Source organism: Lissotriton helveticus, chromosome 5_1 (genome assembly GCF_964261635.1).
Source record: "Lissotriton helveticus chromosome 5_1, aLisHel1.1, whole genome shotgun sequence".
Taxonomy (NCBI): Eukaryota; Metazoa; Chordata; class Amphibia; order Caudata; family Salamandridae; genus Lissotriton; species Lissotriton helveticus.
The window spans coordinates 649,443,490-649,471,437 of record NC_136065.1 but is presented as its reverse complement, the minus strand read 5'-3'; the positions used below and the strand labels follow the sequence as shown (position 1 = coordinate 649,471,437).

The 27,948-nt window shown below is 44.6% G+C and overlaps 1 protein-coding gene across 1 annotated transcript in view; it reads right to left on the bottom strand.

Moving 5' to 3' along the window:
* LOC144752533 (claudin-16-like) overlaps positions 1-19,114 on the bottom strand; it is a 175,527-nt gene extending 156,413 nt beyond the window's left edge. The window contains exons 1-2 of the mRNA XM_078640430.1: positions 19,034-19,114; positions 18,312-18,447 (exon numbers count right to left, since the gene is read on the bottom strand). Coding sequence (XP_078496556.1) covers positions 18,312-18,447; positions 19,034-19,114 — 217 coding nt within the window. The remainder of the gene's footprint in view (positions 1-18,311; positions 18,448-19,033) is intronic.
* Positions 19,115-27,948: the final 8,834 nt, after the last annotated feature.

Here is a 27,948-nt window from a genome sequence, read left to right as displayed (position 1 = left end):
CTCCGATCACGACCTACTATGGTGGTATATCTCCCCACACTAGTCGCGAAATGGTGCTCAATCCATGATATCTTCGCATGCCGAGGGTGTGCGATAAATTGACAAAGGCCACCCAAAATTATTTTACTGAAAACGATGGCTCTGTAGACTCTGACCTAACGTTGTGGGAGGCATACAAGGCTGTGATTTGAGTTTGCGGAGTGGCAGCAGGGGCAGGACACAAGAAAGAAAAGAGTAAACAGCTTGAAGATATAGAGAGGGAGGTGGTATTACTTGAAGCCAACATGGTCACATCTACATCCTTAGACACCTCACATAAATTAGCCATAAAGCAAAAAGAATATAGAGATATAGCAGAAGATGCCGCTAGAACTCAGTATCGTGCCACTCAGCATCGCATATATGACAACGGTGATAAAGCCAGCAAGTTGTGGGCATGGTTAGATAAGAGAGAGTTGGCCAGTAGATGGGTAGCAGAGGTTTTGGACCTGCAGGGCATCCGTCATCACGAGAGAGTTGGAATTGCGCAAGCATTTGCCAGTCATTTCAAAACCGGTTATGCCCCTCGCCCACATCTGCCCAAGACGCGGCAGCGGAATTGCTTTCCCCGCTGCCTTTGCCACAACTAGGCCCCCAAGAGGTGACAGATCTTGATGCTGAACTGACTCCTGAAGAAGTGTCTAAAGCAATAGGCAATCTGTGAAATCTGGGAATCTGGGAAAGCTATGAGCCCGAGCAGCCTCCCAATCGAACTCTACAAACCTACTGCCTCAGTTATCGCACCATTTTTTGTGCGTATGTATGACGAGAGTGGGACCCAGGGTACTCTGCCTGAAACACAGAGATTAGCTAATATTGTCGTCATTCATAAAAAAGGGCAAATCCCCGGATCTTTGCTCCTCAGACAGACCTGTCTCCCTCTTAGGCCTGGAGGTCAAGATACTGGCTAAAATTCTGGCCCTTCGTCTCTCTCTTTCTATCTCCATAAATTGATTCACCCAGATCAATCCAGCTTTATGCCAGTCAGAAACACTGCGCTTAATCTTCGCCGCCTGTCGGTGTGTTCGGCCGGTCCTCTACCATCCAGAAAGATTCGATGATCATGTACTTAGACGCAAAGATGGCTTTTGACATGATTGAGTGGCCATTCCTGTTTGCTGCATTGGAGAGATATGGATTTGGTGAGCAGTTCTTATCCTGGGTACATCTGCTTTACTCGTGCCCCCATGGCTCGGATCACGGTAAATGGGGGCCGATCAGCAATGTTCGAGCTGGGTAAAGGCACGGGGCAGGGTTGTCCCCGGTCACCCCTTCTTTTTGACCTGGCCCTCGAACCTTTGGCCATATGGATTAGAGGTAACCCCTTGATTTGTGGACTCAACTGGTCTTTGAAGTGGACAGATAAAATCTCCCTCTATGCCGACGACATCTTACTCTGCCTGGCCCGACCTTAGTTTTCAATCCATAGGGTACTTCATATCTTCGCTCTCTTCCAAAAATACTCTGGTTACACTATCAACTGGGTCAAAACACTGGTCTATGTCTTGAGGGGAGAGAGCCCGATCCTTCTCTTAGGTTGTGAGGGCAGGGGTCTTCCACCAACAACATCTCGTTCCTCCTCTCCACTGTTTCCGTGCTGATGTGCAGCACTGGAATCATTACCTCCAGGGCTGGACTGGCCATAACAGGCACCGGGCGTTTTCCCGGTGGGCCGCTAGGGTGAGAGAGCCAATTTTGGGCCCCTGGGGGGCCATTTTTTTTACTGGGGGTTGGCAATATCGCCCCCTGTAACAAAATCAGCCGTAACCGGCCCTCGCAAACTGTTCGGCTGCACTCCCCCTCAGCAGTGTGCCAGGTCCGGTTTCTGTTCCCAGTCCGGCCCTGATTACCTCTAACACTCTTGGGAAGAGCCGCTCTTTAAAAAATGATAGAATAACACAGAACAGGAGTAAACCCGTTAACTCAGTTGAGACCGGGTAGTAATTGCAACAACAATACAATGTCTCAACAGGAATACCATGTAGACAGACAATTCAGAAAGAGGGTAAATCACATAGCACAGGGAAAAAGAACACCTCAATCATATGTGTCACTGCGCCGTTCACTCACGTACACATTACCAGTACACATCTGGTTGTTATGGTTACTGCAATCTAGTTGTACTTCTGTGCTTCTATATTTAAATAAGAACTTTGAATTATCATTTGGTCTCCCTTGTTCTTTTTCCCTGTGCTTTATAAAATGATGGCACTCCCCCGTTTTCTTTATGCTCTGCAAAACACACCTTTTTTTTATCTCACCTCAATATTTTCTATCTATCGACTCCGATGTACGCTCCCTACTATGGAACAATGGTAAACCCCACATCGTCCTAGCCAAACTTACCAACAGCTGGTATGATGGCAGATTTGCTCTGCCAGCCATTATATTTACTGGGCTTCACAGCTGGTGGTTCTCAACTGCTGGATGCACCGACCCATCGCTGACCCGGCATATAGAATGGATAGGCACAATATGTCTTCTGGAAATTACCTCAGGGTACTGTATGGCGGGAAAAAATACACGCCCAAGCACACCCTGACTTCCACTACGGTTTCTGTTTGGCACACAGCAACTGCTGCATTGTGTTGGAAAGGCAAGATTACACAGGCCACTCCGCTGCTCGAGTCCAGTCAACTGAGTATGCTCTCATAACAGCCAGGGTTTGACAAATGGGATCCAATTGGCCTTTTGAAAGTTGGATCTATGGACGAGGGTTGGAGTAGTCCCGTTTGGTGACCTCCAAACTCAATACCAACTTCAGGTGGCGGAAACGTTCCAATATCTCCAGGTACGAAGTGCACTAAATGAAGCAATACCCAAAGGCTTTGATTTGCCAGCCTCCTCCCCTTTATAAGATAGATTACTTGATGATTATCTCCCAGAAAAAGCAATTTCATTACCTTATCATAAACTTCTCAACAACTTACCCGAGACCCATGATAAAATACGTATAAAATGGGCTGAGGAGGTTGGAGATCTTGACTGTGAGGATTGAAAGGAGGTTTTGGCATCACCACTGCTTTAAGCTTATACAACTTAAAATACTCCACAGAGCGTATTACACCAGCTTAGAGCTCGTTAAGATGGGTCCTCTTGCCTCCCCTGCCTGTCCCCGCCGCTGTGGGCACACAGGCACTTTTATTTACATCAATGGTGGGTTACAGCCATGTCTCAGATCTGTCACAAAACGATTGAAGCCTCCCCACGTCTCTGTCTTTTTTTTTTCTTTTTTTTTTTTTTTTTTTTGAAAACCTTTATTACGCAGTATTGGCAAACAAATACGGGCCTACAACCATCCGGCCGGCCTCAACATCTTGTAGGTCAAAGTAGCAATCTATATGGCGACTCGGTAGCAAATCGGAACAAAGTACAATCATTCTGAATTACACTGAGGACATGCGTAATACCGAGAAGTAGGAGAAGTGAAGGTTTACATTTTAAAGTTTATAAAGTATAACGAAAAAGTAGGAGCTGAGAAGGATCGAAGTCAATATAATTCGTCTAAAACAGAAGCGGGCGAGGTACACCAACAGAGATCCAGCAAGCCGTAAATCTAAATCAAAATGGCGGCATACAGATAATACAAAGGATGAACAATCCCACAACACGTTACTCGCCAGTCGTTACCCACCCCGCATCGATCCCGCCCACCACCCGAGAAAGAGAGCAGAAATAAGAATATAGAAAAAGAAAGAGAAGGCCCATAGAAACTGAAACGGAATAAAGAAAACCCCTTCCCCCCACCCTACACGCATGCAGAGGCTACTGCCCCCCCCCCCCAGCAGCGTGTCTGTCGCCCCGAAGAGTACCCGAAATACAGAAATAGTAAAAGAGAAAAAGAAAAAAGAATCGGTGAAGATCGGAGGAGGGCTAAACAGTTGTAAACAAAACCATCAACACCAGTAGTCCCAGCCGCCCCCCCCCCCCCGGGTCCGGAACCCAAAGCATAACCAACGTCTAACTCCCCAGTCCAGCGAGCATTATCCATTCAAAACAAGCAGCAGAAGGCAAAAAAGGGAAAAAACATCATCAACCTTGTCCCCTCCGATCGAGCGCGACGACGAGGCACCATCGTAGCGCAGCCATCTTGGATGAAAAAAGCAGATAAAACAACAACCACAATACAGAGCTCTGCCCACCAAGGTCTGTCCACCTCAATGTCCCGTGGTCAACGGCTGCACAAAACAGGGAATTACACAGCAGCATCCTTCGAAAAGCGATCGGCCAAAACAAGAGTAACAAAGTCAGGATAGGGCCGAAAGACACGCCAGTAGAACACAAAGGAGTTGTCCGGCACAGCGTCCCAAAACTATTCCCCAGCCACTGCACCAGCCCAGACACTCCACACTGCAGCTCAACCATGACAGGCAATACCACGGCTGGGTCCTCCAACGTCTCCACGTAGATCTGGGTAGGCAATTCACGGCAGCCGAGCACAGGGTGTGGCGAAGTGGTCATAGCACGAAAACCAACACGGCCAGTTGAGGGCACTGCGGGCAGAATGGCATCAAGTCGGTCCCCCAGGTCCCGGGCATTAGTAGATAGGGTAGCTCGCAAAGTACCCAAAGCGCTCAGAACATCGTCAAGCGACAGAGACGCCGCAGGTGAGGCAGATGCAGCAGCTTCCCGCACGTGGGGCTCACAAACATAAGCTTGACCCCAAAACTGGTCGTCGACATCCATCGTTAGTAGCCGGTCAGCACTCCGTAGAGCAAAGCCACATTGGGGGCCCAGGGGCCACTCACTCCGTTATGACACCACACTCAGTTGCAGTGCAGCGCCGGTCGTCATGAATACCCTTAGTGCAGCCCTGTGTCGGCAGTTGCGAGCGCCGAGCGCTCGGTCCAAAATGGCACCCACAACAGCGCTGGAAGGCAAAGAGGCATTCAAAGCCGTCTACAGGCTGGGGAAAGGACACAGTGTAGCACTGGCAGCGGGAGCAGTGTTGCGAGCGTGAAGGTGAGCTGGGCGGGATAGCATGTTGCAGCGAGACGAGCAGTACTGCAGCCGCTCTCCGTCGGCCGACCGCGTGCCGTCGTGAGTGGGAGCTGTTGGTGTAATCAGGGTCGGCCGCCCTCGCAGAACAAAGACCCGGTCACCTCCAGTCCGCTCAGAAAGGAACAAGGACGTTCCGTCGCCTCTGCTGCAGGGAGCACGCCGGGGAGCGCACCGTTGGAGTCAGGACAACTTCCTGGATCCGAAACATCAACGCGGGCACAGGATAACCGGCAGGATCAGTAGCCCTTCGGAGGGAAAGCGAGAGGGTCGGCGGAGCCGAGGGATCAGGCGGCCATCATGGTTGCAGGCTAGGCTCCTCCACGTCTCTGTCTTTTAAATATTTGGGAAGCCACAGACTTAACAAGATTTGAAAAGCTTTGGCTCAAACTGGGTTGCATGGTGGCAAAACGCAATATCGCCAGAACGTGGAAGAGAGGGGTCGAACTGTGGCACACTGATTGGGAATCCGACATGGATTGGTTTATGCAAATAGAGAGAGCAGTGAAAGCAGGCAATGCCCTGGTAAATGGACTAAAATATGGGACCCCTGGAACAAAAGTAGAGGTTTTATTTGTATCCCATCTAATGATGCGTCCTCTGTTACGGTGGAGAATGAGACACTGTAAGCTTTTCCTAGTTACATGGGAAGATGATACAATTGACTTGCTTTTGACCCAATGTATTGATTTGCTTGAAAGGTACTTTCTGTTTTCTTCAGTAATTTTTCTAGGACTTGAGACTGCACCTGTTTTGTTTTATCTTTATTTGTTTATTTCTTTGCGAAATCCTTTCAAAAACCCAAAATGTGGCAATTTTGAGGGTGGCATGTGACACACATACATGCCCATAGGGCATGTATGTGCGCCATATGCACACACATGCAAGTTTCAGGGGTGCAGCAGGGTGTCCATGAGACACCCCTGCACCCTTGACATAATTCTCAAATTGTGATTAGCAAATTGCGAATACGCAATTTGAGAATTACTTCACAATCATTCCTATGGGCCTCCTGGCCCATAGGAATGCATAGGAAATTATTCCTTATTTGCGAATTCGCAAAATGCAAATTCGCAAATAAAGAATAAAAATGAATCGCTAAAAAAAAGTGATTTTTTACATACATTCCATTTTGCGAATTCTAAATAGCGATTCGCTAAAAATCGCTATTTAAGATTCGCAAAATGGAATCTTGATACATCTAGGCCCAAGTTGTTGTTAATTTGCGATTCCTTAACCAGAATTCGCAATTAAAAAAAGCTTCATACATGGCATTTAAGGAATCGCAAAATTGCGATTCCTTAAATGCTTAAGCAAAATAAGGAATCGCAAAATTTTGCGATTCCTTATTTTGCTAATTTCACATACATTCCAAAAGATGCAAAATGTCCGTTTGCGATTCGTTAAGGACGAAATTCTGCGAATTTCGGCCTTAACGAATCGCAAAAGGCTTGATACATCTAGGCCCTTGTTTTGTGCAGAGTTGAGAAAGGTCCCGAACTTGCTTAGGAAGGCTACTGTACCATAGCAAAGTGTTGGAGTAAACTTGGCCTTTATGCTGCAAGTAATGGCTGAAATGTCGAGCTTTGCAATTTTTGATGCATTCTCTGGAAAGCTGAGAATAGGGAAGCAATGCTTGGCCTCAGTGAATTCTGATGCAGTTGATGTGTCAGTCGATCTTGCAGCCAAACACCAAGATATTTATATGACCTACCTCTAAGAACTGACTTATTACCTAGTGACCAGCTCCCCTTCTTGTTTAATTTCCTGCCAAAATCACTACCTGTGTTTTTGTAAAGTTAATAGCCATTTCGTTTTCAGGGCAGTAGAGATTTAGATGGTTTAAGTAACCTTTGTATGCCCATCCCAGTTAGGTTCAACAGGACTAAATCACCCGCATATTGTAATAAGGTCACTTTTCTAGCTGCCAGACTTGGCGGGTGAGAATTAGCTGTGTCTAAATTAGTGCTGAGATCCACCAAATAAAGATGAAAAAGATTTGGCACCAAGACACAGTCTTGCTTCAGGCCATTCTTTATTAAGATTTTATCTGTCAAGCCATCGTTTTGTCCCAGTTTAACCTGGGCCCAATTATTAGTATATAAAAGCTGCATTGCATGCAATAAATGTGTGGGAGTGTCCCAATTATTCAGCTTTTTCCACAACAGATTTCGGTTGACATGATCGAAAGCATTGGAGAAATCGGTAAACAGTCAAAATATCCAGTAAAAAATATCGAATGGACATAATATCGAGTTTAAAATATAGAATGGACAAAATATCGAATGGACAGAATATAGACATCAAAAATATCGTTTTTAAGGTAAGTAATGTAATATCGAATGTTAAAAATATAGAAAGTTAAAAAACATTATAGTGTTTTTTATGTAATTATATGTGTGAAAAGTGTGTATTTATGTTATAATTTATTTTAATTAATGAATTTTGTTTTTTAAATTTTCCGTAATTTAATTCTGTAGGGGGTTGTAGGTTTATAGGGGAATAGGGTGGGAAGTAATTTAATTATAATTAATTAAATATATACATTTATTTATTGGTATTCATTTTTAATTAATTGCTAATTAATTTATATTTGGTAATTAATTAAATTTCAATTGGCAATTAATTTTAATTGATTAATTGCTAATTATGTTAATTTTACTAATTTATTTTCTGTAGCGGGTTGTGGGTTTATAGGGGAATTGGGTGGGAAGTAAATTATTTATAATTAATTAAATATGTAAAATTATTTATTGGTATTTATTTAGAATTAATTGTTAATTCATTTTTTATGGGTAATTAATTACATTTTAATTGCCAATTAATTTTATTTAATTGATTAATTGCTAATTATGTTAATTTTACTACTTTATTTTCTGTAGCGGGTTGTGGGTTTATAGGGGAATAGGGTGGGAAGTAATTTATTTATAATTAATTAAATAATTCAATTTATTTAATTGTATTTAATTTGAATTAATTGTTAATTAATTTTTAATTGTTAATTAATTGTTAATTTGTAATTAATTTGTATTAATAGGTAACTAAGTGTAATAATTAATTTTAATTTGTAATTTTAATTGATTAAATATTATATTATATTAAATTGGTAATTACTTTTAATTAATTTTTTATATATATTAATTTCTATTTTTTTAAATAATATATGAAGTATTTACTTTCCCTACTGTTGCACTCTCTGGGGTGGGAATAGTAATTTTTACCCCTACACTAGCCAACACTTTCCCTACTGTTGCACTCTTTGGAGTGGGAATGGTAATTTTAACCCCTACGCTATCCAATGCTTTCCCTACTGTTGCACTTTTTGGAGTGGGAATAGTAATTTTAACCCCTAGGCTATCCAACGCTTTCCCTACTGTTGCACTCTTTGGAGTGGGAATAGTAATTTATACCCCTACGCTATCCAACGCTTTCCCTACTGTTGCACTCACTGGAGTGGGAATAGTAATTTTTACCCCTACGCTATCCAACGCTTTCCCTACTGTTGCACTCACTGGAGTGTGAATAGTAATCTTTACCCCTACGCTATCCCTACTGTTGCACTCTTTGGAGTGGGAATAGTAATTTTTACCCCTACGCTATTCAACGCTTTCCCTACTGTTGCACTCACTGGAGTGGGAATAGTAATTTTTACCCCTACGCTATCCAACGCTTTCCCTACTGTTGAACTCTTTGGAGTCGGAATAGTAATTTTTACCGCTACGCTATCCAACGCTTTCCCTACTGTTGCACTCATTGGAGTGGAAATAGTAATTTTAACACTCTTGCTATGCTACGGTAATAATATTGTATATTTTTTAATAATATTATGTTAATATATATATATGTTTTAACAAATAAAATTGTATTATTTTTTTATAACTTAAATTAATTATTATTTTAAGGTTATTTAAGTATTTTAAAGAATATTTTAGTTATTTATTTTTAATATTTTTTTAATTTTACATTAATTTTGTACTTACCTGTTTGTAGATAGGACTTCGATATTTTTGTAGTCGATATTTTGGAGTCGATATTTTAAATGCCTATATTTTTGTAGTCGATATTATGTCAGTGATCCGGAGAAATCCACAAAACATGTGTAAAAAAGTTGTTTTTTTGACACACATTTGTCCATGATCATAGCGAGTGCTACCAAGTTGTCTACAGTACAGGATTTTTGTGTGAACCGTGTCTGGTTGAATGGGATTGGATTTTTCCTTTCAGCCCAGTCTTCGAGGTCAGCCAATATGAGCCCTGCAAATATTTTTGAATCTGTGTCCATAAGGGCAATCATACAATACATATCTGGAAAAGAGTAGGGGGCTTTCTTATATATTGGTTGAAAGATAGAGCCATGCCAGGTCTCAGGGATTGCTTCTATAGCAGACAGTAGTTAAACAAAGTTCGAAAGAGACTGCTCCAAAACTCCCAATCTTCTTAATGTATGGCTCCCCAGGAGGCCATTTAGGCCAGGAGCACCATTCCCTCTACTTTTTCCAATCCTTTTTATGATTTAACTTTAAGCAAAGGTGAGCAATGTTTCACATTGAATACTGGTGATGTTTGGTCAATGTGTGTCTTGTGTGTCGTATAAGGAACCTATGAGTGCCTTCTATTCATCTTCTGGAACATTATTTCTGATTGACCCAGCACAGTGTCTGTCTAGATGGTTTATTAATGTCCATAGAGATTATTTTAAATATTATTTGCATGCTTGCACTATAGCTGTACAATCTTGGTAAGTTTTAGCCCTTTTCGCTTCCCAGGCTGCTTTTTTGTAAGAGTTCTGCAATTCTCTAAGCTTTACTTGTGCCTGGGGACTTGATTGGGGGGGGGGGGGGGTTTGAAATATATCATTACTTTATCCAGGGGCCTTCTTTGTTGTCGGATAGTATTTGAGTACCAGGTTTGGTGCTCAGGTCATTGCGAAAATGTCAATTTACTATTTGTTGTTGTTAACATGGTTTTAAGTTCTTTCGTCGTGCTCCAGGCCTGGATCGGGTCTTTAAGGTCCCAATTGGTCCATTTGAAGTCTCATAGCGAGTTGATGTCAGTTTATTCCATCTGATTTTTTCCCAATTAGTACCTGTATCTTGTGATCCAATAGGTGTATACACCTGACACTTCGCGTTACTGATGGACTGTGGGGGCTGGGCACTTTCACATGTTGTACTTATTTTGTAGGGCAAGAACGTATGGAATAGCTTAAGTGATACAAATGTATAATCTAGGACTGAATCTGTCTGACTCGATTTTCTTGTTGCGGTCATCGGGATGTCTCCTTGGGTGCGCCCATTCAGTGCCCGTAGTCCAATGGTCTCCAATGTTCGTAGTAGTACGTGGTCTGGTTTGTTAACTGAACTAAATTTGGAGATTTGCAAAAGGGATTCCCATTGATTGTCTGTTCTTTTTAGATTTCCCCTTCTTCCCAGGTGATTTGCCCTATTTGCATTAAAGTCACCTGTGACTATATGTGGGATGCCGTAGTGCGAAATTTCCTGTTCCATGAGAACATCTTGTATCAAATTTATATTCCTTCGTATTTGTGCTGAACTAGGATAGATGTATATATTAAAAAATATAAATGGGCCCATGGTATTTTCAGTTCCAATTATTTATTGTTATTCCTTTTATAGGTGTTGCGTTATTTGGAAGGCGGGTATGAGAGACATTTTTATCAGGCGATACATATATAGATAGTCTCACTTTTGGATTTCCATTTTTCTTTGTTATTTGTATGGAGGTGAACATTTCTACATATCTTCCTAATGGCTGGTCCTCCTCGTTCCACGTGTCTTGCAGACATATGATGTCAAAGCTTGTTAGATACTTTTTGAGTTCAGGATCTAGGAGTAGCTTTTTGTGCCTGCGATGTTCCATGAAAGTATGTGGTCGTAGACTTAGGGACTTTAGCAATTTGTTTATCGTTGGCAACTTTATTGTTTACTAGTTTTTGTTCCTGGAAAAGTTACTGCATTTGAGTCTTGACGTTCCTGTGAGAACTTTTTGACTATATATGGTGTAGAGATTTTGATCATGTCAATCTATTTTATTTTGATTGAGGGTGGGAGCCAGTCAGTTCCAGTCTGTTGGGTCGTAGTGTACGATATTGGAAAGTCGACAGGTACGTTCTTGTGCTTGGTTTAGTGCTATTGTTAATTAATCTGTTGAGAGAGTACAGCTATGGTGACCTTCACCTTTAGCAATCTTCTAAAGAGAGACGGGTTTTACATGTCCTGTCTCGATTTGTTTCTTACCCTTTTCTGGTAGATGTATTTGATCAATCTGTAGGGCATGCTCAGACTTAGGTCCCTTGCTCACTTTGCCACTGGAATCAAGCTAGCCTGGAAGATGAGCCTGGAACCGTTCCCAGGATGCTTGTTTCCGGTCCAGGGAGGACCTGGCTTAGCAGTTCGGGCTGGATTGTTCACATGAGGAACTAGGTCAAAACTGATTTGCATATGGCTGGGTCTGAACTGGGGTGGTGAAGTGAGCTAAAGAACGATGATGGATTCACCCCAGATCTAATAGTGACTGGGGGTGAGTGTCAGAAAAGCTTCAGTGCTCCGTCCATCATCTCCTTGTGTTTGCTTTGATGCAGGCTACTGTTTAAGCTACTAGATAGGTGCGTGCCACGCCACTGCTGCAACAATTGCATTTGCTGCCAGTCAAACAGAGGGCCAGGTTTAAAGGCCTGTGTATTGCGGACAAGACTCTGTATGGCACGGTACCAGCCTATATTGAGGAGCCTCTGAGGCACTATGTAACTGGACGGCATCTCCGCTCCTGTGAGGCGTTTTTGTAGACCTGACCACTCTTTAATAAATCTAGCTTGGGCAGTTGGGCTTTTTCCATTCTGACACCACAGATCTGGAGTGGATTACCGGAAAGTTTGGAGAAAAACAGCTCTCCTCCCCTTTCCAAAGAGATGGAAAGTCTTCCTATTTGAATAGGGTTTTGGAAGAGATTGAATTTCTCATTATATTACCATCTGCTGCAACATGTTATCATAACCATTACATAAGCGCCAAGAGACCTGGGGTGTTTGTGCGCTATATAAATGTTATTAATGTAACATAACATAACAATATGTGATGTATTAGGCCACATAATTTGCCTTTTCTTGCTGCATAAGTAAACGCTGCCACCTGGTTTCCTTTGTGGACATACAATTCCAGGGGCCCTTTTATGAGGGCACTAATACAATTAGCATGTAGGTGAGATCAGGAATGTTTGTCAGATCATGTTTAAAACTCTCACTTTTAATAAATACATCTCAATAGAGTAATATCATTCACTTTACTAACATAAAAAGCTTCTGTGTGTTCAAGAAATATGCTTTATTAACTTTTGAGGACAGGTCTCCCTTTCCTCCTAGGTGAGTGATAGCATGGTCCGGGCCCTAATATTTTTATCGATTTAATTATTACCACAAATTCACCATCATCTACAGGGTTAAGCTCCATTTTCCATGCTAGGTTCTTCTTCTTTCTCGTAATGGACCTATGACTGTTGTATTAGGAGTCAAGGAAGGAATTCAGCATCTTAAATTTAAATAGCATCAACACCTTTAAGTTATGTCAATGATGAGAGTTGGGATAATTTTTCAAACCTTTATTCTCATTAGTAGATTAGTACATTATTTTTTTTTGTTATTTTTATTTTGATTAGTCCTTTAATCAAATAAGTTTACAAAAATCTCATCAAAAGAATGGTTAGAACAAAGCGTCAAATATAAAGTGCATTAAGCACATTCCATAAAGGAATAATTCTCTATTCTAAGATTAGGATCAGAATTTTAGATTTGTAGAACCCATAAAGAGTTCAGGTACAAATGCAAAGGAATGAGATCAGAGAAGCATAAAGCTTCAAAGCCAAATTAAAGTAGCAGACCTTCCCATAAAGAGTAATTCATGGGACTGAGCCGAATCTCAATAATCAAAGTAAATCAGCATACAGTTGCAGTAGCAACCTGTCAAACATCAAATAGCAAAAGTAAGGCAAAAAGGAAACAGCAGCAGCAGGAGCCACAACCGTAAAAACTCTGGTCATGGTACAGGAAAAAGCGATGCCCAAAAGCATTGACCCTATCTAGGAACAGGCGCTAATATAAAAGTCAAAAAAACATGTTGAAAACATTGTATCAGACTTCTTCTTTCATGGACAAATAGGATGGCAGTGGGAAACAACCTTTACAACGCAACTTTTACAATGCACTACCATTACAACAAAACTTTTACAACGCAAAAACCATTACAACGCATGTATTTACAACGCATGTTTCTACAACGTAGGTACATTTACAACGCATACCATTACAACAAAGTATTGGTAAGTATATAATTATATTTAAAATGTTATATGTTTGGGTTTTTTTAAGGGGTATTTTTAGGGTTCAGGGTCAGTTTTGGGTTTTTGGGTAAAGGGGTATTTTTAGGGTTCAGGGTCAGTTTTGGGTTTTTGGGTAAAGGGGTATTTTTAGGGTTCAGGGTCAGTTTTGGGTTTTTGGGTAAAGGGGTATTTTTAGGGTTCAGGGTCAGTTTTGGGTTTTTGGGTAAAGGGGTATTTTTAGGGTTCAGGGTCAGTTTTGGGGTTTTGGGTAAAGGGGTATTTTTAGGGTTCAGGGTCAGTTTTGGGTTTTTGGGTAAAAGGGTATTTTTAGGGTTCAGGGTCAGTTTGGGGTTTTTGGATAAAGGGGTATTTTAGGGGTTCAGGGTCAGTTTTGGGTTTTTGGGTAAAGGGGTATTTTTAGGGTTCAGGGTCAGTTTTGGGTTTTTGGGTAAAGGGGTATTTTTAGGGTTCAGGGTCAGTTTGGGGTTTTTGGGTAAAGGGGTATTTTTAGGGTTCAGGGTCAGTTTTGGGTTTTTGGGTAAAGGGGTATTTTTAGGGTTCAGGGTCAGTTTTGGGTTTTTGGGTAAAAGGGTATTTTTAGGGTTCAGGGTCAGTTTTGGGTTTTTGGGTAAAGGGGTATTTTAAGGGTTCAGGGTCAGTTTTGGGTTTTTGGGTAAAGGGGTATTTTTAGGGTTCAGGGTCAGTTTTGGGTTTTTGGGTAAAAGGGTATTTTTAGGGTTCAGGGTCAGTTTGGGGTTTTTGGGGTACAGGGTAAAAATAAAGTCAAATTAAATTTAAATTTAAATTAAATTAATTAAATGAAATGGAATTAAATTAAATTAAATTAAATTATATTAATTTCAATTAATTTACATTTAAAAAATTAATATATACTTACCAATACTTACGTTGTAATGGTATGCGTTGTAAAGGTACCTGCGTTGTGAAAACATGCGTTGTAAATACATGCGTTGTAATGGTTTTTGTGTTGTAAAAATTTCGTTGTAAAGGTATGCGTTGTAAAAGTATGCGTTGTAACGTCATACATCCATGGCAGCATTCTTCGGTAAGGAGGTTCATCTACTCTCAGGGCCGTTTCTACCATTAGGCAAGACTAGGCGGCCGCCTAGGGCGGCAAAAGGGGGAATTCTTTTTTAATTTGAACCTACGAAAGTGAAGCTAGGCGGCCGCCTAGTCTTGCCTAATCGTAGAAACGGCCCTGCATGCACGCTGCTGACTACCACTATCTAATGTGTCAGAAGAGGAAGTGTGCTTTAACAAGCTCAATTGATAAACTCGAAAAAAGTACTGGTGATACAAGACATCTCTTAAACACGCACATTTTGCATCTGAACAAAATGTATTTCGGTAATCCAACCGCAAAGTGGATACATGCTCAAATGCGCCAACTTTTGAACAAAAATAACCCCTCCTCTTCCTAGATTAAAAAGAAGAATAACCTGTTGCATCGCCAGAACGCTCTGTAAGAAGGAACACAAATAAGGGGTTGAGAGACTAGCCACCAGGTGCGGTCAACGTGTGGATAGTTTTCCTGGAAATGTCTTGTCTGTAATTTTTCCATGCAAAAAGTGGGTGAGCTGCAGTGAACAGCTCTTATTTTCACCGTTCATATCCCCAGGGACAGGCTATGGTGCTGTCATTCCTCGTTATGCGTTTTTGCCTGGCCTGTAGATTTTTCTGCACAACAGCTTCCTATGTCTTGCCCAGTGTGCTCTGCATGATTTTTCTGTCCGCAGATCAGTGCTGCACGTTGTTGATCTCCACCAGACTGCTCGTCCCTGTCCTGCAACAATTCACTGCGGAGTATAATGAGGAGAGAGGACCCGGAGAGGAGGTGATAAGACTGGGGCGTTCAGAGAGGAGAGGTGCAGAGGAGGACCAAAGGGAGAGAGGGAGAGAGGTGCAAAGGAACAACTGCACACTGAGGTCTGAGAAGAGCTGAGGGAAACGTGCAGAAGGAGATGCGAGGGATGAAGAGAAAGACCCACGGAGGAGAGGCGCACGGGGTGACATGTGAGGGTCAGAGGGAGGGAGCCATGCACGAGGGGCAGTGACAGGTGCAGAGGGAGGCCTCCTGGAAGAGAGGCGTCGAACACCGAGGTTGCAGGGATAAGAAGGAAGCACAGGAGAAGAAGTGAGAGCTAGAAGGAGAAAGCAGGGAGCGCTCCAGGGTTAGTTGGAGGCACCGTGGGAGAAGCGAGAGCAGACGTGTGAAGGTGGGAGTGCCGGTATCGGCATGTGCGATGAGAAGGGCACAAGGACAGAGTTAAATGATCCATGCAAGAGGGAACGGGCACCGGTGACGTGAGAGCAAGGACACTACTGAGGACTGTCACTGAGCAAGAGGTGCTGAGGGGTGCTTCCCGCGGAGAGGTACTGAGGACTGGCACTGGTTGAATGATAGTGAAGGGCACTGAGGACTGACACCGGGGATTGGTACTCACAGACTGTCTTGAGGATTGGTACTCATAGAGGGGCACTGAGGACTGGTACTGAGCGAGGTGTACCGAAGACTGGTGCTGAGGACTGCTGCTAACAGAGGGGCACTGAGGACTGGTACTGAGCGAGGTCTACCGAAGACTGGCGCTGAGGACTGCTGCTAACAGAGGGGCACTGAGGACTGGTACTGAGCAAGGTGTCCCGAAGACTGGGCCTGAGGACTGCTACTAACAGAGGGGCACTGAGAACTGTCACTGGAGAGGGATTCTGAGGACTGGCACTGAACGAAGGGCATTAAGGATTGGTGCTCACATAGGGCCACTGAGGACTGTTACTGAGCGAGCAATACTAAGGACTGGTGCTTAATGAGGACTGACCCTGAACAAGAAGTACCGAAGACAACTATTAACGAGGGGAGGGGGTAATGGGTCCGAGGACTAATATTTGTGATGATCATAGAGGACTGGCACTGAGGGGAACTGAGACTGGCATTGAGCAAGGAGCACCGAGGACTGGCACAAAAGGGATGAGTATTAAGGACTGGCACTGACAATTGGTACTCACCGAGTGTCTCTCAGGACTGATACGGACCAATTGAACATTGAAGGTACCTACCAAGGGAGCATTGACAACTGTATTCACTGTGGGGTACTGAGGTCAGGGATTGGCCCAGTGAGCATTGAAAACTGTGTTCACTGATGGGTATTAAGGACAGGTATTAAGGACAGGTACTGGCCGAGTGAGCCCCGATGTCTGTCGACAATTACTACACCATATACTGTGTTCTGTATTAATTACTATAATTGCAGTAATGGTGTGAATGAAAATTCTGTTATTGTTATGTTCACAGAATACAATAGCTCTTGCCTAAGAATCTCGCTCTATCTTCTGTCCACTCTGCTAACCATGACAATTTGTAAATGTTTGGGTACAGGCTTGTGCCCGTCTCTAAGAAATTGTTGAAGGTATTCTTTCTGAAAATTGTTGTTGAAAATTAAATATTGGACCGCTGCCCGGCTGGGCAAGTCAATATACAATATAGTTTCCATTGTGTCTATATTTAACCTTGGTTTGAAATTCCTCCATGCATGGGACCATTGTTGTTCACATTCATAAGTTCCCCGAGGTCCTGTGCTGACTCAATTGGGTGCCCTTGTTGTGTTTCATAAATTAGAGTGCTTTGGGTACCGGCATTCTTTCTTTCACAATTAATAAATAAATAAATAAATAAGCACTGGCTATTTATAGGGTATACTGTCTGTAATTCCTACGGTTTCTTAGCACTGTTAGGAGATTATAAAGTTTTCTTCACAAACCAGAGACTGAGTTGTCATTTAAATGATGAGTTTCAGGTCAGTAGTGTAGCTAGACCTTGTGCCGCCAGTGGCGGTCCCTGGCTTTGCCGGCGGCTTCCGCATGTAAGAGCGGGGGTGGGGGGGGTTTGGTTGGGGGGTTGCAGGCAATTCCTGCGTTTGCTGCGAAGGCCGCAGGTAAGAGCGGGGGGAGGCCGCTGCCCCCAAAACTCATGCTGCCCGGGACGGACCAGCCACCATGCCCCCTCAACCCCCACTTGCTACGCCAATGTTTCAGGTACGTTTTCTACCTATCGCTAAGACTGTGGTGTAATTTGTGTGACGTGAGGGTGGGCACTTTAATCTTCTGAAAAAGAATAATTAAGAAAAGTACTGCTCGCACACATGATGTTAATTGATATTAGGTAACAAACACATACCTTTGATACAGTCTGTTCCTCAGATGCAGCCGATCTGCTTCGGACATATTGGGGAGAGACTGTAAAGGTCTACAACCACTACTTAGAAAAAATGACCACAGAGCAAGAACATATTTATATTATTTACAAAGAAATCTCTCTACTTTTACAGAGTGGAACATCAGTACGTTAGTTCATATCTACAGCTTAGATTTAGCTCTACCAGTCGAAAAGACAACTCATAACAGTCACATATTTGACAAACTATGGACCATATTATCAAGAAAGGGCGATACATTTTCGCCGCTTTTATCGGCAGGAAACTGCAGCTAAAGCGGCGATAAAGGGCTTGATAATATGCCCTCGTGAATTCCCATAGAAGCCCAGGTTCTGGTGCTAACCTGGGCTTTTATGGGAATTCACAAGACCATTATCGCCGCTTTAGCGGCAGTTTCCTGCCGATAAACGTGGCGATAATGTATCGCCCTTTCTTGATAATATGGCCCCATATACTTTTCTTGGTTATTTTCAAATGGATCAGAGAGTTAAATAAGTGAAAAGGTGTAGCACATGTCTGGGGTCTGATCGATATCAGTGCATATTGGGAAAACAGCCTGTTGGCTACCAACTGAGGATGAGCTACTCAGTGGAAATGACAGCTGGTATATTTTAATGAAGAGGTTCAAGGTAATCATTTTAGCTAATGAGAACACTATTTGGTCAGACACGTTTGCAAATCAATTTTAAATGTATTACCCTGCTGTGCACTCACCAGGGTGATCATTGAGGTAAGAAACGGGAATATCACAAGTCCAAAGATTAGCCATGTTATCAAAGACGCATTCGCTCCACAGTCCGCGGCATCGAGAGCTCAAACCTACAGATGAGTGGGGATCTTTGGCGTCTTGCTGGGAGAAAAACAAAATCAAGTATGAGGCATTGGAATACTTGAGGATAAGTCATATGTGATGGATAAACTTTCCCACATTTTGGCTCTCTATATTTATCACAAACTGATTTAATGGTATCCTGTACATGGATAAATACTGTTTGATGTACTAATTTCCCTCTTTATTTAAGACAATACAATCTTTTTGTACCTTGTTTCTAGTGTTTTAAATATTGTAGAGGTATTGTGTTGTAATATGGTTTAGAAACGACCAAAATAATAACTTATGTAAGTAACAATGGTCATTTTACAAAGGAGAAGAGCCCATGTATGTTTTGAACATGTTGTTGATAGTGATCCTTTATATAATTTAAAAACAGCAGCAGAGACGCTGCCAGGAAAGAATCGACAACCTAGTGGATGGAGAAACTTTCCAAATCTTCAATAGTCAGCAAAGGTAAGTCAGGTGGCTGGCACAGCAAATCTTGGGCATGGCCAGATCTACATTCTTGGACCTTGTTCAGACACTGTGGGGGAGATTTACTAAGATGTTGTGCTGTGCTTGCGTCAATCGGCGCAAAATCTTCTTTTCCTAATTAACTTACCAGCGCTAAACTTAGCGCTGGAAATAACGCAAAAGCAATGCGAAGCAGCACATTGCACTGCTGTGCATTACTTTGCCCCATGGGGCCGTACCAAGGGTGGGGCATGAGCTTTCCGACTTTGCATGAGTGCTGCACTGTGCAGCACAGATGCATAGTGGGAAAAGCTTTGCAACGTGCATAGCATAGTATTTTGTACAGGAAGGGTACTCTTTCTGTACAAAACCTATGCTACACTCATGCACACACCCTAGCGCTAAGACGCTAAGGTGTGTGCATGGCGTAAGGCAGCTGAAATCAGCGCTGGTACAAGAGAAAGGGGAGGAGAGAGCCATATCTTTGAAAATATGGCGCTCTCCTGCTCCCTCCCTGTCATGGAACGTAGATGTTATGTCGGATCAAGAATGAACACCGCACACAGGTAGGACTGTTCGAATTCCCTGTCCACACAGGGATCTTTTATTCAACACAAAACCCCACCCCCAATAAACCAATTAGCGTTCCCGCTCTATTTACAGCAAAGGTGTTTCACCGCTACCCCTTCGGGTGCTGGAGATGACAGTAAGATGATAACCACATCACACTCCTCCACAAAGTCAAAAAAAGAAGAAAAAAATAAACAAAACAAAACACCATTTCAATATGTTACATAGTTCTTTAGACGTGTGGATCTAGCAGGACATGGCCGCAATTGATATCTACCCACATGCTGTCGCTGGAATCAGACTTGGATACTTGACATTCGCCAGATGGAAGCAAAAGGGCGGGCTCAGATTCCACTCCTGAATGTATGGCAGATGAAGACACGCCATGCTGCCCTGAAGGTACGGCAGATGGAGACAAGCCATACTGTCCAGGTACCGCACACTCTGTCACTGGAACAGAAACAGGCAACAGATCCACATCCGGGATCTCATCAGAAACCATGGACTCAACATCAGATGGTGTTTGATGCCCACACCCTCGAACATCAACAGGACCCCGGTAAGTTTTAAAGAAAGAAATGTTCCGGGAGATACTCAAACCATCCTTCACAGCGGTAACCTTTGTCCCATGAAGGGACTGCACAATCCATGGCTCAGGCTCAAAGGGTAGACTAAACTTCCCTCTAAGGTGCCGATTTTTCGCCAAGACAGCATCACCCACATTAAAAGTCCTGGGCTTAGCCCCACGCTTGAGTGCCACCTTATCAGTCCTTTCCTTTCGGTTCCGCAGTTCCCCAGCCACAACAGCATACTTTGCAGAAACCGCCCCCATCTGAGGAACAAAGTCACCCATAGGACGATTCATGCACAGAGACATTGGACTGACTTTCCTAGTCGAATGGGGAGTCATCCGATATTCCTTCAAAAACAGAAATATAGCACAATCCAAATCTTGGCGGTCTGTTACTGCAATCCTGATTGCTTTATTAAGAGTACGCATAAAGCGCTCAGCCTCTCCATTGGCCTGTGGCCATAAAGGGGTAACTCTTCGATGGCAAATACCCCGGGACTGCAGATAGGATGCAAAATCATAACTGGAAAAAGGAGGACCATTATCAGTACGTAACTCCGAAATCAAACCATGGGTCGCCATGATCTTATCAAACAGCGGGATAGTGCGACAGGCCGTAGTAGAATCCATAAGCTCAACTTCAGGATATTTAGAGAAGTCATCAATTACTACCAGCATATGTCGCCCATCCGGTAAACATCCAAAATCAGCACTTGCCCTCTGCCAAGGAAACAAGGGAATGTCCTCCGTAATGATGGGGGCTGGAGAATCGCCCCCTCCAGCAGCTTGACAACGCACAACCCAACAGTGTTCTCCACTAAAGCGTCCAATCTAGGAAACCATACCTTGGATCTCAACCTGGATTTGGTCTTCACTACCCCTTGGTGAACCAAATGGCCCAAATCCACCACTCTCTGTTGGAGACAGGCAGGAATCACCAACCGTGGACCTCTCATTAAACACCCCTCTGGGGAGCATGCTAGCTCTTCCCGCACATTAAAGAGAGAAGCTAAGGTCAATCTAGCATCCTCAGTACGATACTTGGCGAAATCCATGAGACCGTTCCATTTCCCGGTACCCACAGCAGAAAGACAAAGTTGAAGACACTCATCCTGATTCGTGGACTCCACGATCATCCTCCATAGGAATAGGAAGAGGCCTGGAACACTCCACCACTAGACGTACATACTCCTCAGTGTTCTCAGCATCAGACTCCTCAGCAAGAGTAGCAGGATGAAAATGCCGTGAAAGATAACCAGCAGGATTCAAAGCTCCAGGATGAAACACCACTGTAAAACAAAAATCCTGCAACTGCAGGATCCATTTCTCAATACGAGGAGGAGGCTTAGAGGATGATCCCATAAACAAGGGAATAAGCGGTTTGTGGTCAGTGTGCACAACAAAAGGCTGACCATACAAATACAAATGAAAATGACGACATCCCCAATGTATGGCAATGTCCTCCTTCTCGATATGAGAATATCGCTGTTCAGGAGCTGTCAATGCACGGCTAGCACACGCCACCGGAGCCAGTTCACCATTGCTTTGGCGCTGAGAAAGTACAGCCCAGGCCACCCGGGCTTGCATCTACAGACAAGTCAGAGTCCAGCAACGGATTGAAATACACTAGAGTGGTATCAGCGGAGAGAGCCTCCTTGGTGGCTTGAAAAGCAGACTCCTGCTTTGGACCCCAGTCCCAGGCAACATTGGATTTGGTGAGCTCTGCAACGGAGCCGATAAATCCGACAAATTACGGATAAAAGGGCCACAATAATTGACCATGCCCATAAAGCTCCGCACACCAGACACATTAACAGGAGCAGGAGCGGTCTGATTGTCACACACCTTCAGAGGGCCAGGGGACACACCATCCTGTGAAAAACGATATCCAAAGAACGAAATATCAGTTTTTAAAAAATCTAAGCGTGGGCGCAAAATCCGTTCCGTTCGCGGAATTTGCGGATTTTTGGCAATTTCGCGGTCTGCAAATTTGCCCAAAAATCCGTAAATTCGCAAGCTGGCGGATTTTTTTGCTTGGTCATGCTTGAAAAATACAATATCGCGCGCTGCGTTGACTTACCGTGATTCTGTGTTCGCCGAGTTGTTTTTTTCCCGGTTTGCATGTGCTGCGCCATTTTGGATCTTGCTGCGTGATCGCGCGAGAGTTTTTCGACCGCGATTACGTCATCGCGGCCCGCCATCTTACACAGCGAGAGTTTGACAACGCGAGTACGTCATAAGGGGCAGTGATCATGCATCGCGGGAGTAAACAATGGCGAACACGTAGATGCGGCGTGCAGCTGACTTCCGGCGGGAGATTTGAACAGCTCGCTTTCCAGAACTTGCAAAAATTGCAATTCTGCACAAGAAATCCACCGCAGGTAGCATAAACCTTCTGAAAATTATGATTTTGATCATAATAACTCCTCAGATTGACATTTGGCTGCACTTTTTGGTGCAAGGAGTCCATTTTTGGGGGGGGTGGGGGGGGGGTGGGAGGAAGGAAGTTCCCCAGAGTCACCAACTTCCTGTTCCTGTCCAGCAGGCTCTTTCCAGTGCTTTCTCCATGTCCTGGTCACTTTTGATTTGGATCTGGAGCTGGAAGGATTACTTTTTGTGGCTTCTGCTAGATATTTGTATTTGAGGACTTTTTGGACTTTGGAGTTTGGATCACTTTTGGATTTGAGATTTTACAAGTAAGTTGGCGTTGTTTGTTTGGGGCATTGCAGTTGCTGCAACTACAATTTTAAAACTTTTTTCACAACTTTAAAAAAATATATATTGTGGGTAGCCACAGTATCCAGTAGGCCAAGGGTTAGTCATGAGTGCATGATACAACTGTTTCTGTGATTTTTTTGAACTTAAATCTCATTTATATCATGGAATTTTAGCTCACTGTTATATGTTGTTTTTCTTTTTTAATTTTGGGGTGCCTGTAAAGCCTCACTAGCCAGTAGGCCCAGGGGTAGTGAGTGGTGCATGGACCTAGTCTTTCTGTGGGGTGTCTTGAATTTAAACATGATTGAGGGCATGGATGGCATTGGATTGTGGTGATTTTTGTGTGTTTTTTTACTTTTTGGCTGCTGTTGGGGCCTTACCATGTGGGTGGGGGCCATTTTGAGGCCTGGTCCAGGCAGGGCCTGGCCATGTGGTGGGGGTCAAGGGGCCATTTTGAAGCCAGGCAGTCTGCTCAGGCCTGCACCCAGTTTGCCTTGCTTTCAACCATTATGCCCAGGGGTACTCAGTGGTGCATGGACCTAGTCTTTCTGTGGGGTGTCCTGAATTTAAACATCATTGAGGGCATGGATGGCATTGGATTGTGGTGATTTTTGTGTGTTTTTCAACTTTTTGGGTGCTGTTGGGGCCTGACCATGTGGGTGGGGGCCAGTTTGAGGCCTGGTCCAGGCAGGGCCTGGCCATGTGGTGGGGTTCAAGGGACCATTTTGAAGCTAGGCAGTCTGCTCAGGCCTGTACCCAGTTTGCCTTGCTTTCAACCATTATGCCCAGGGGTACTCAGTGGTCCATGGACCTAGTCTTTCTGTGGGGTGTCCTGAATTTAAACATCATTGAGGGCATGGATGGCATTGGATTGTGGTGATTTTTGTGTGTTTTTCAACTTTTTGGGTGCTGTTGGGGCCTGACCATGTGGGTGGGGGCCATTTTGAGGCCTGGGCCAGGCAGGGCCTGGCCATGTGGTGGGGTTCAAGGGACCATTTTGAAGCTAGGCAGTCTGCTCAGGCCTGTACCCAGTTTGCCTTGCTTTCAACCATTATGCCCAGGGGTATTCAGTGGTCCATGGACCTAGTCTTTCTGTGGGGTGTCTTGAATTTAAACATCATTGAGGGCATGGATGGCATTGGATTGTGGTGATTTTTGTGTGTTTTTCGACTTTTTGGGTGCTGTTGGGGCCTGACCATGTGGGTGGGGGGCATTTTGAGGCCTGGTCCAGGCAGGGCCTGACCATGTGGTGGGGGTCAAGGGGCCATTTTAAAGCCAGGCAGTCTGCTCAGGCCTGCACCCAGTTTGCCTTGCTTTCAACCATTATGCCCAGGGGTACTCAGTGGTCCATGGACCTAGTCTTTCTGTGGGGTGTCTTGAATTTAAACATCATTGAGGGCATGGATGTCATTGGATTGTCGTGATTTCTGTGTGTTTTTCGACTTTTTGGGAGCTGTTGGGGCCTGACCATGTGGGTGGGGGCCATTTTGAGGCCTGGTCCAGGCAGGGCTTGGCCATGTGGTGGGGGTCAAGGGGCCATTTTGAAGCCAGGTAGTCTGCTCAGGCGTGCACCCAGTTTGCCTTGCTTTCAACCATTATGCCCAGGGGTACTCAGTGGTCCATGGACCTAGTCTTCCTGTGGGGTGTCTTGAATTTAACCATCATTGAGGGCATGGATGGCATTGGATTGTGGTGATTTTTGTGTGTTTTTTTACTTTTTGGGGTGTTTAACCGATGTTCCTCTGGCTTCCTTTGCTTTTAGGTGCACAAGAGAACCACCAGTGCCAGGAAGAAGTCCTGCAGCGGTGTGTGCAGCACAACGTCACGTGACGTCACGTGTGGCCACAGACAACTCTGCAACTCGTGCAACTACGGCCTGCTGTTCTGACATCTGAAGAAGATGGGCCCAAAGAAAGGTGGCCGTAGCTCCTCTACAAAGAAAGTTGCCAGTGCCACTGCCAGTAAGAAGGAGCAGAAGATGCAAGTGGCGCCTCTTACCAAGGAGACTGGTGTGCCCACAGACACTTTTTTCGGGGAAAAAAAAACAACACCTGGAGCAGCTGGGTCCGCCGGGGACCAAGCTGGGAGCAGCACCTCTGCTTCATTAGGCTCAGTGCCACCACGCAAGGTTAGGTCCAAGCCCATGAGTGCTGCAGAGGCAGCCACTGTCATTGCTCAATCACCATCGACCAGTGATGTAGGCTCATCGCAAGAAAGTAGCACCCAATCAACGCAGGGTGTAACTCAGCTGATGAGTGTTCAACAACCAAAGCTGCAACGACAACCACAGGTGCAACAAGTACAAGCGCAAGTACATGCGCAAGTAGAGGCGCAAGTAGAGGCGCAAGTAGAGGCGCAAGGAGAGGCGCAAGGAGAGGCGCAAGGAGAGGCGCAAGGAGAGGCGCATGGAGAGGCGCAAGGAGAGGCGCATGGAGCGGCACAACTAGAGGTGCATGGAGCGGCACAACTGCCCACAATGCTTGTTCCTCCAGAAAAAGGGGCACATCAGGAAATCGAGATTGAAGCGGAGGTATCATCCGAGGAAGCCACTCCTCCTGATGATGATCCATTGTCTTCCAGATCCCCAGCAAGAAAAAGGTCAAGGAGGGCTACTACTACAAGTTCTTCTTCAAGCCCCCTTCCTTCTGATGACCTTGATGTTGATTGGAACCCACCAATGCAGTCTGAGAGTGAGGCACGCCATGAGCCGACAAAGGTAGCTAAGCCTAAAAGGAAGGTTGCCGCAAGGCTTTCACTTATGGCTGATGATGACGACGAGCAAGAAGTGGTGTATGCTGCTGATGAACAGTCTGACAACGACCCAGTCATCACAGACGTCACTCCAGCCCCAGCGGGCATGCAGCAGACAGACATTTTAACCCTATCCCTAATTGCTGCTGAGCGGGATGTGGGCGTCGTGGCACTGGTACCACCACCAACGCAGTTAACTACTACACCAACACGACCTTCAGCTTCCATATTTTCTCTTCAGAAGGGCCGGCAGGGACCTCCATCCAGCTCGACCTCCATTACCTCAAGTAGTGGTGCTGTAAGTGCACAACAGAGTCGAATTCAACCACGCCCATCCTCCACTTCATCTGGCATTGAAACTGAAAGTAGCACCTCCACCACCAGCAGACATTTCCAGTCCTCAGTTTGGGACTTCTTTAGTGTTAGCCAAAAGGTGGAAAACACGGTCGTTTGTTCGATTTGTAAAACTGTAGTTAGTCGGGGTAAGCTTGGTACCAACTATGATACCGGAGGCCAGAGAGGTCATCTCCAAAAACACCACACTATCATTTGGGAGGCGCACCTAAAGAAGATCCAGGGAGCCAAAAGTACAACAAATCCAAATGTATCCATTCATATTGCATCTGATGATGACGAGGGGCTGATCATGCAGGGGGGAAGTGAAGAAGCGACAGACACTTTTTCTGGTACACCCAGTACCCCTGGCAGCAGCACTGCAGTGCTAGCGCCCACACCCTCTACCCCTGCAACATGTATCAGGCACACTAAGAGTCTGGGAGAGACAGCAATGCGAAAAAGTACATCAATGAGCCTAACTGGTTTGAAGAAGTCTGCATCATGATCATCACGTAAAACGGTCCAGCCCACGATTAGAAGCATGTTTTGGTCGGATGCGCCATTTGAACGCACGTCTGTATAACGCAAAGCTGGCTAAAATGCTAGCGCTGGACCTTCTCCCTCTTTCTTTCGTGGAAGGGGTGGGTTTCCTAGAATTTGTGGCAACAGTCTGCCCTAAAAGGAAGGTTCCTAGCCGGTCCTATTTTGCCAGAGTTGCTGATCCAGCAATACATCAAGATGTGCTGGAGGTGATTGGCGCAGCTATTCAGAAGAGTGCTGTTCACACTATCCACCTGATAACAGACATGTGGACCAGTTGCCAAGCCCTTGATTACATGTGCATCACTTCACACTGGGTCTTTTTGCAGGGGTTACAGACCAGTTAAAAGCAGGTGTTGACACGGACACAGTTTTGCAAGCTACTCTGAAACATGCAACAGTAGCCATGTTTGCCATGGAGAAATCTCATACTGCACCTAACCGTTTGGAGGAGTTTGACAGGAAGGTCTATGAATGGCTGCATCCAAGAAATCGCATGATTGGCTATGTTTTCACGGATAATGGCAGTCATATAGTTAGGGCCAGGAATGATGGTGGCTATTTCAGAGTGCAGTGTATTAACATTGTTGTGCAAGATTTCTTGAAAAAAGAAATCACAGTCAACAAGTTACTAACCACCTGCCGAAGAATCTGCACACATTTCAGCCATTCTTTTAAGGCCCGGAAGAAGGTGAGGAGCATGCAACATGAACGTAGACTGCCAGTCAAAGGACTCATCCAGGAGGTGGCAACACGTTGGAACTCAACCTTCTACATGCTTGAGCGTCTGTCTGAGCAGTGGGGGGTAATCAATGAGTATGTCTATGAACTGGGTACTACTATAAAAGACATGAGGCTAGAGTAAGCTAGTTGCAAGCCTGACAGACATGCTTCGTCCTTTTGAGGTCTTTACGCGTGAAGTCAGCAGGGAGGACTGTTCTTTGGGCAGAGCTATCCCATTGTTGCGCATGCTAGAGCACTAACTGAAGGCGGTGTCTTCAACGTTCCGAGATTATGCTGAAAAGCAAGATGCATATCAGTTGGCGGAGAGGTTATTAAGCCGCCTAGTTGCCTATGAAAGGCTTAAAAACATACATACAGAACAACATTACATTTGTGCCACTATTCTGGATCCAAGGTGCAAAAAGGCAGTGGCCAGCAAAGCATTCATTCCTTTTAATGAAGCAGATGTTTCAAAGTACAAAAATTGGCTAGCTCTGTCAGCCACTCGGTTATTAGAAAAAGAGCGGCAGAACATTGAAGGAGCCGGCAGAAGTACTACTGAATCAGCAGGCCATCCGGCGTCAAGTTCCACTTCTGAATCTGTGGCCGAAGGGAGTCACTTTCCCTCACAGCCGTTAATGACACCAGCAACCGTATCATCATCCTCACCTGCACCAGGCCCAGCCATAATATTGTTGGAAGCGGATTGGCTAACTCATCAAGGGTTTGCTCGTTCCAATGATGCAAAGGCCACAGATGGTACGCAAAGTGGAGCAACCCTGGAGAACCTTGAGTCGATGGTGCAGGCCTATCTGGATGACCCAACAGAGGTCTTTGTTAATCAGAACCCATTG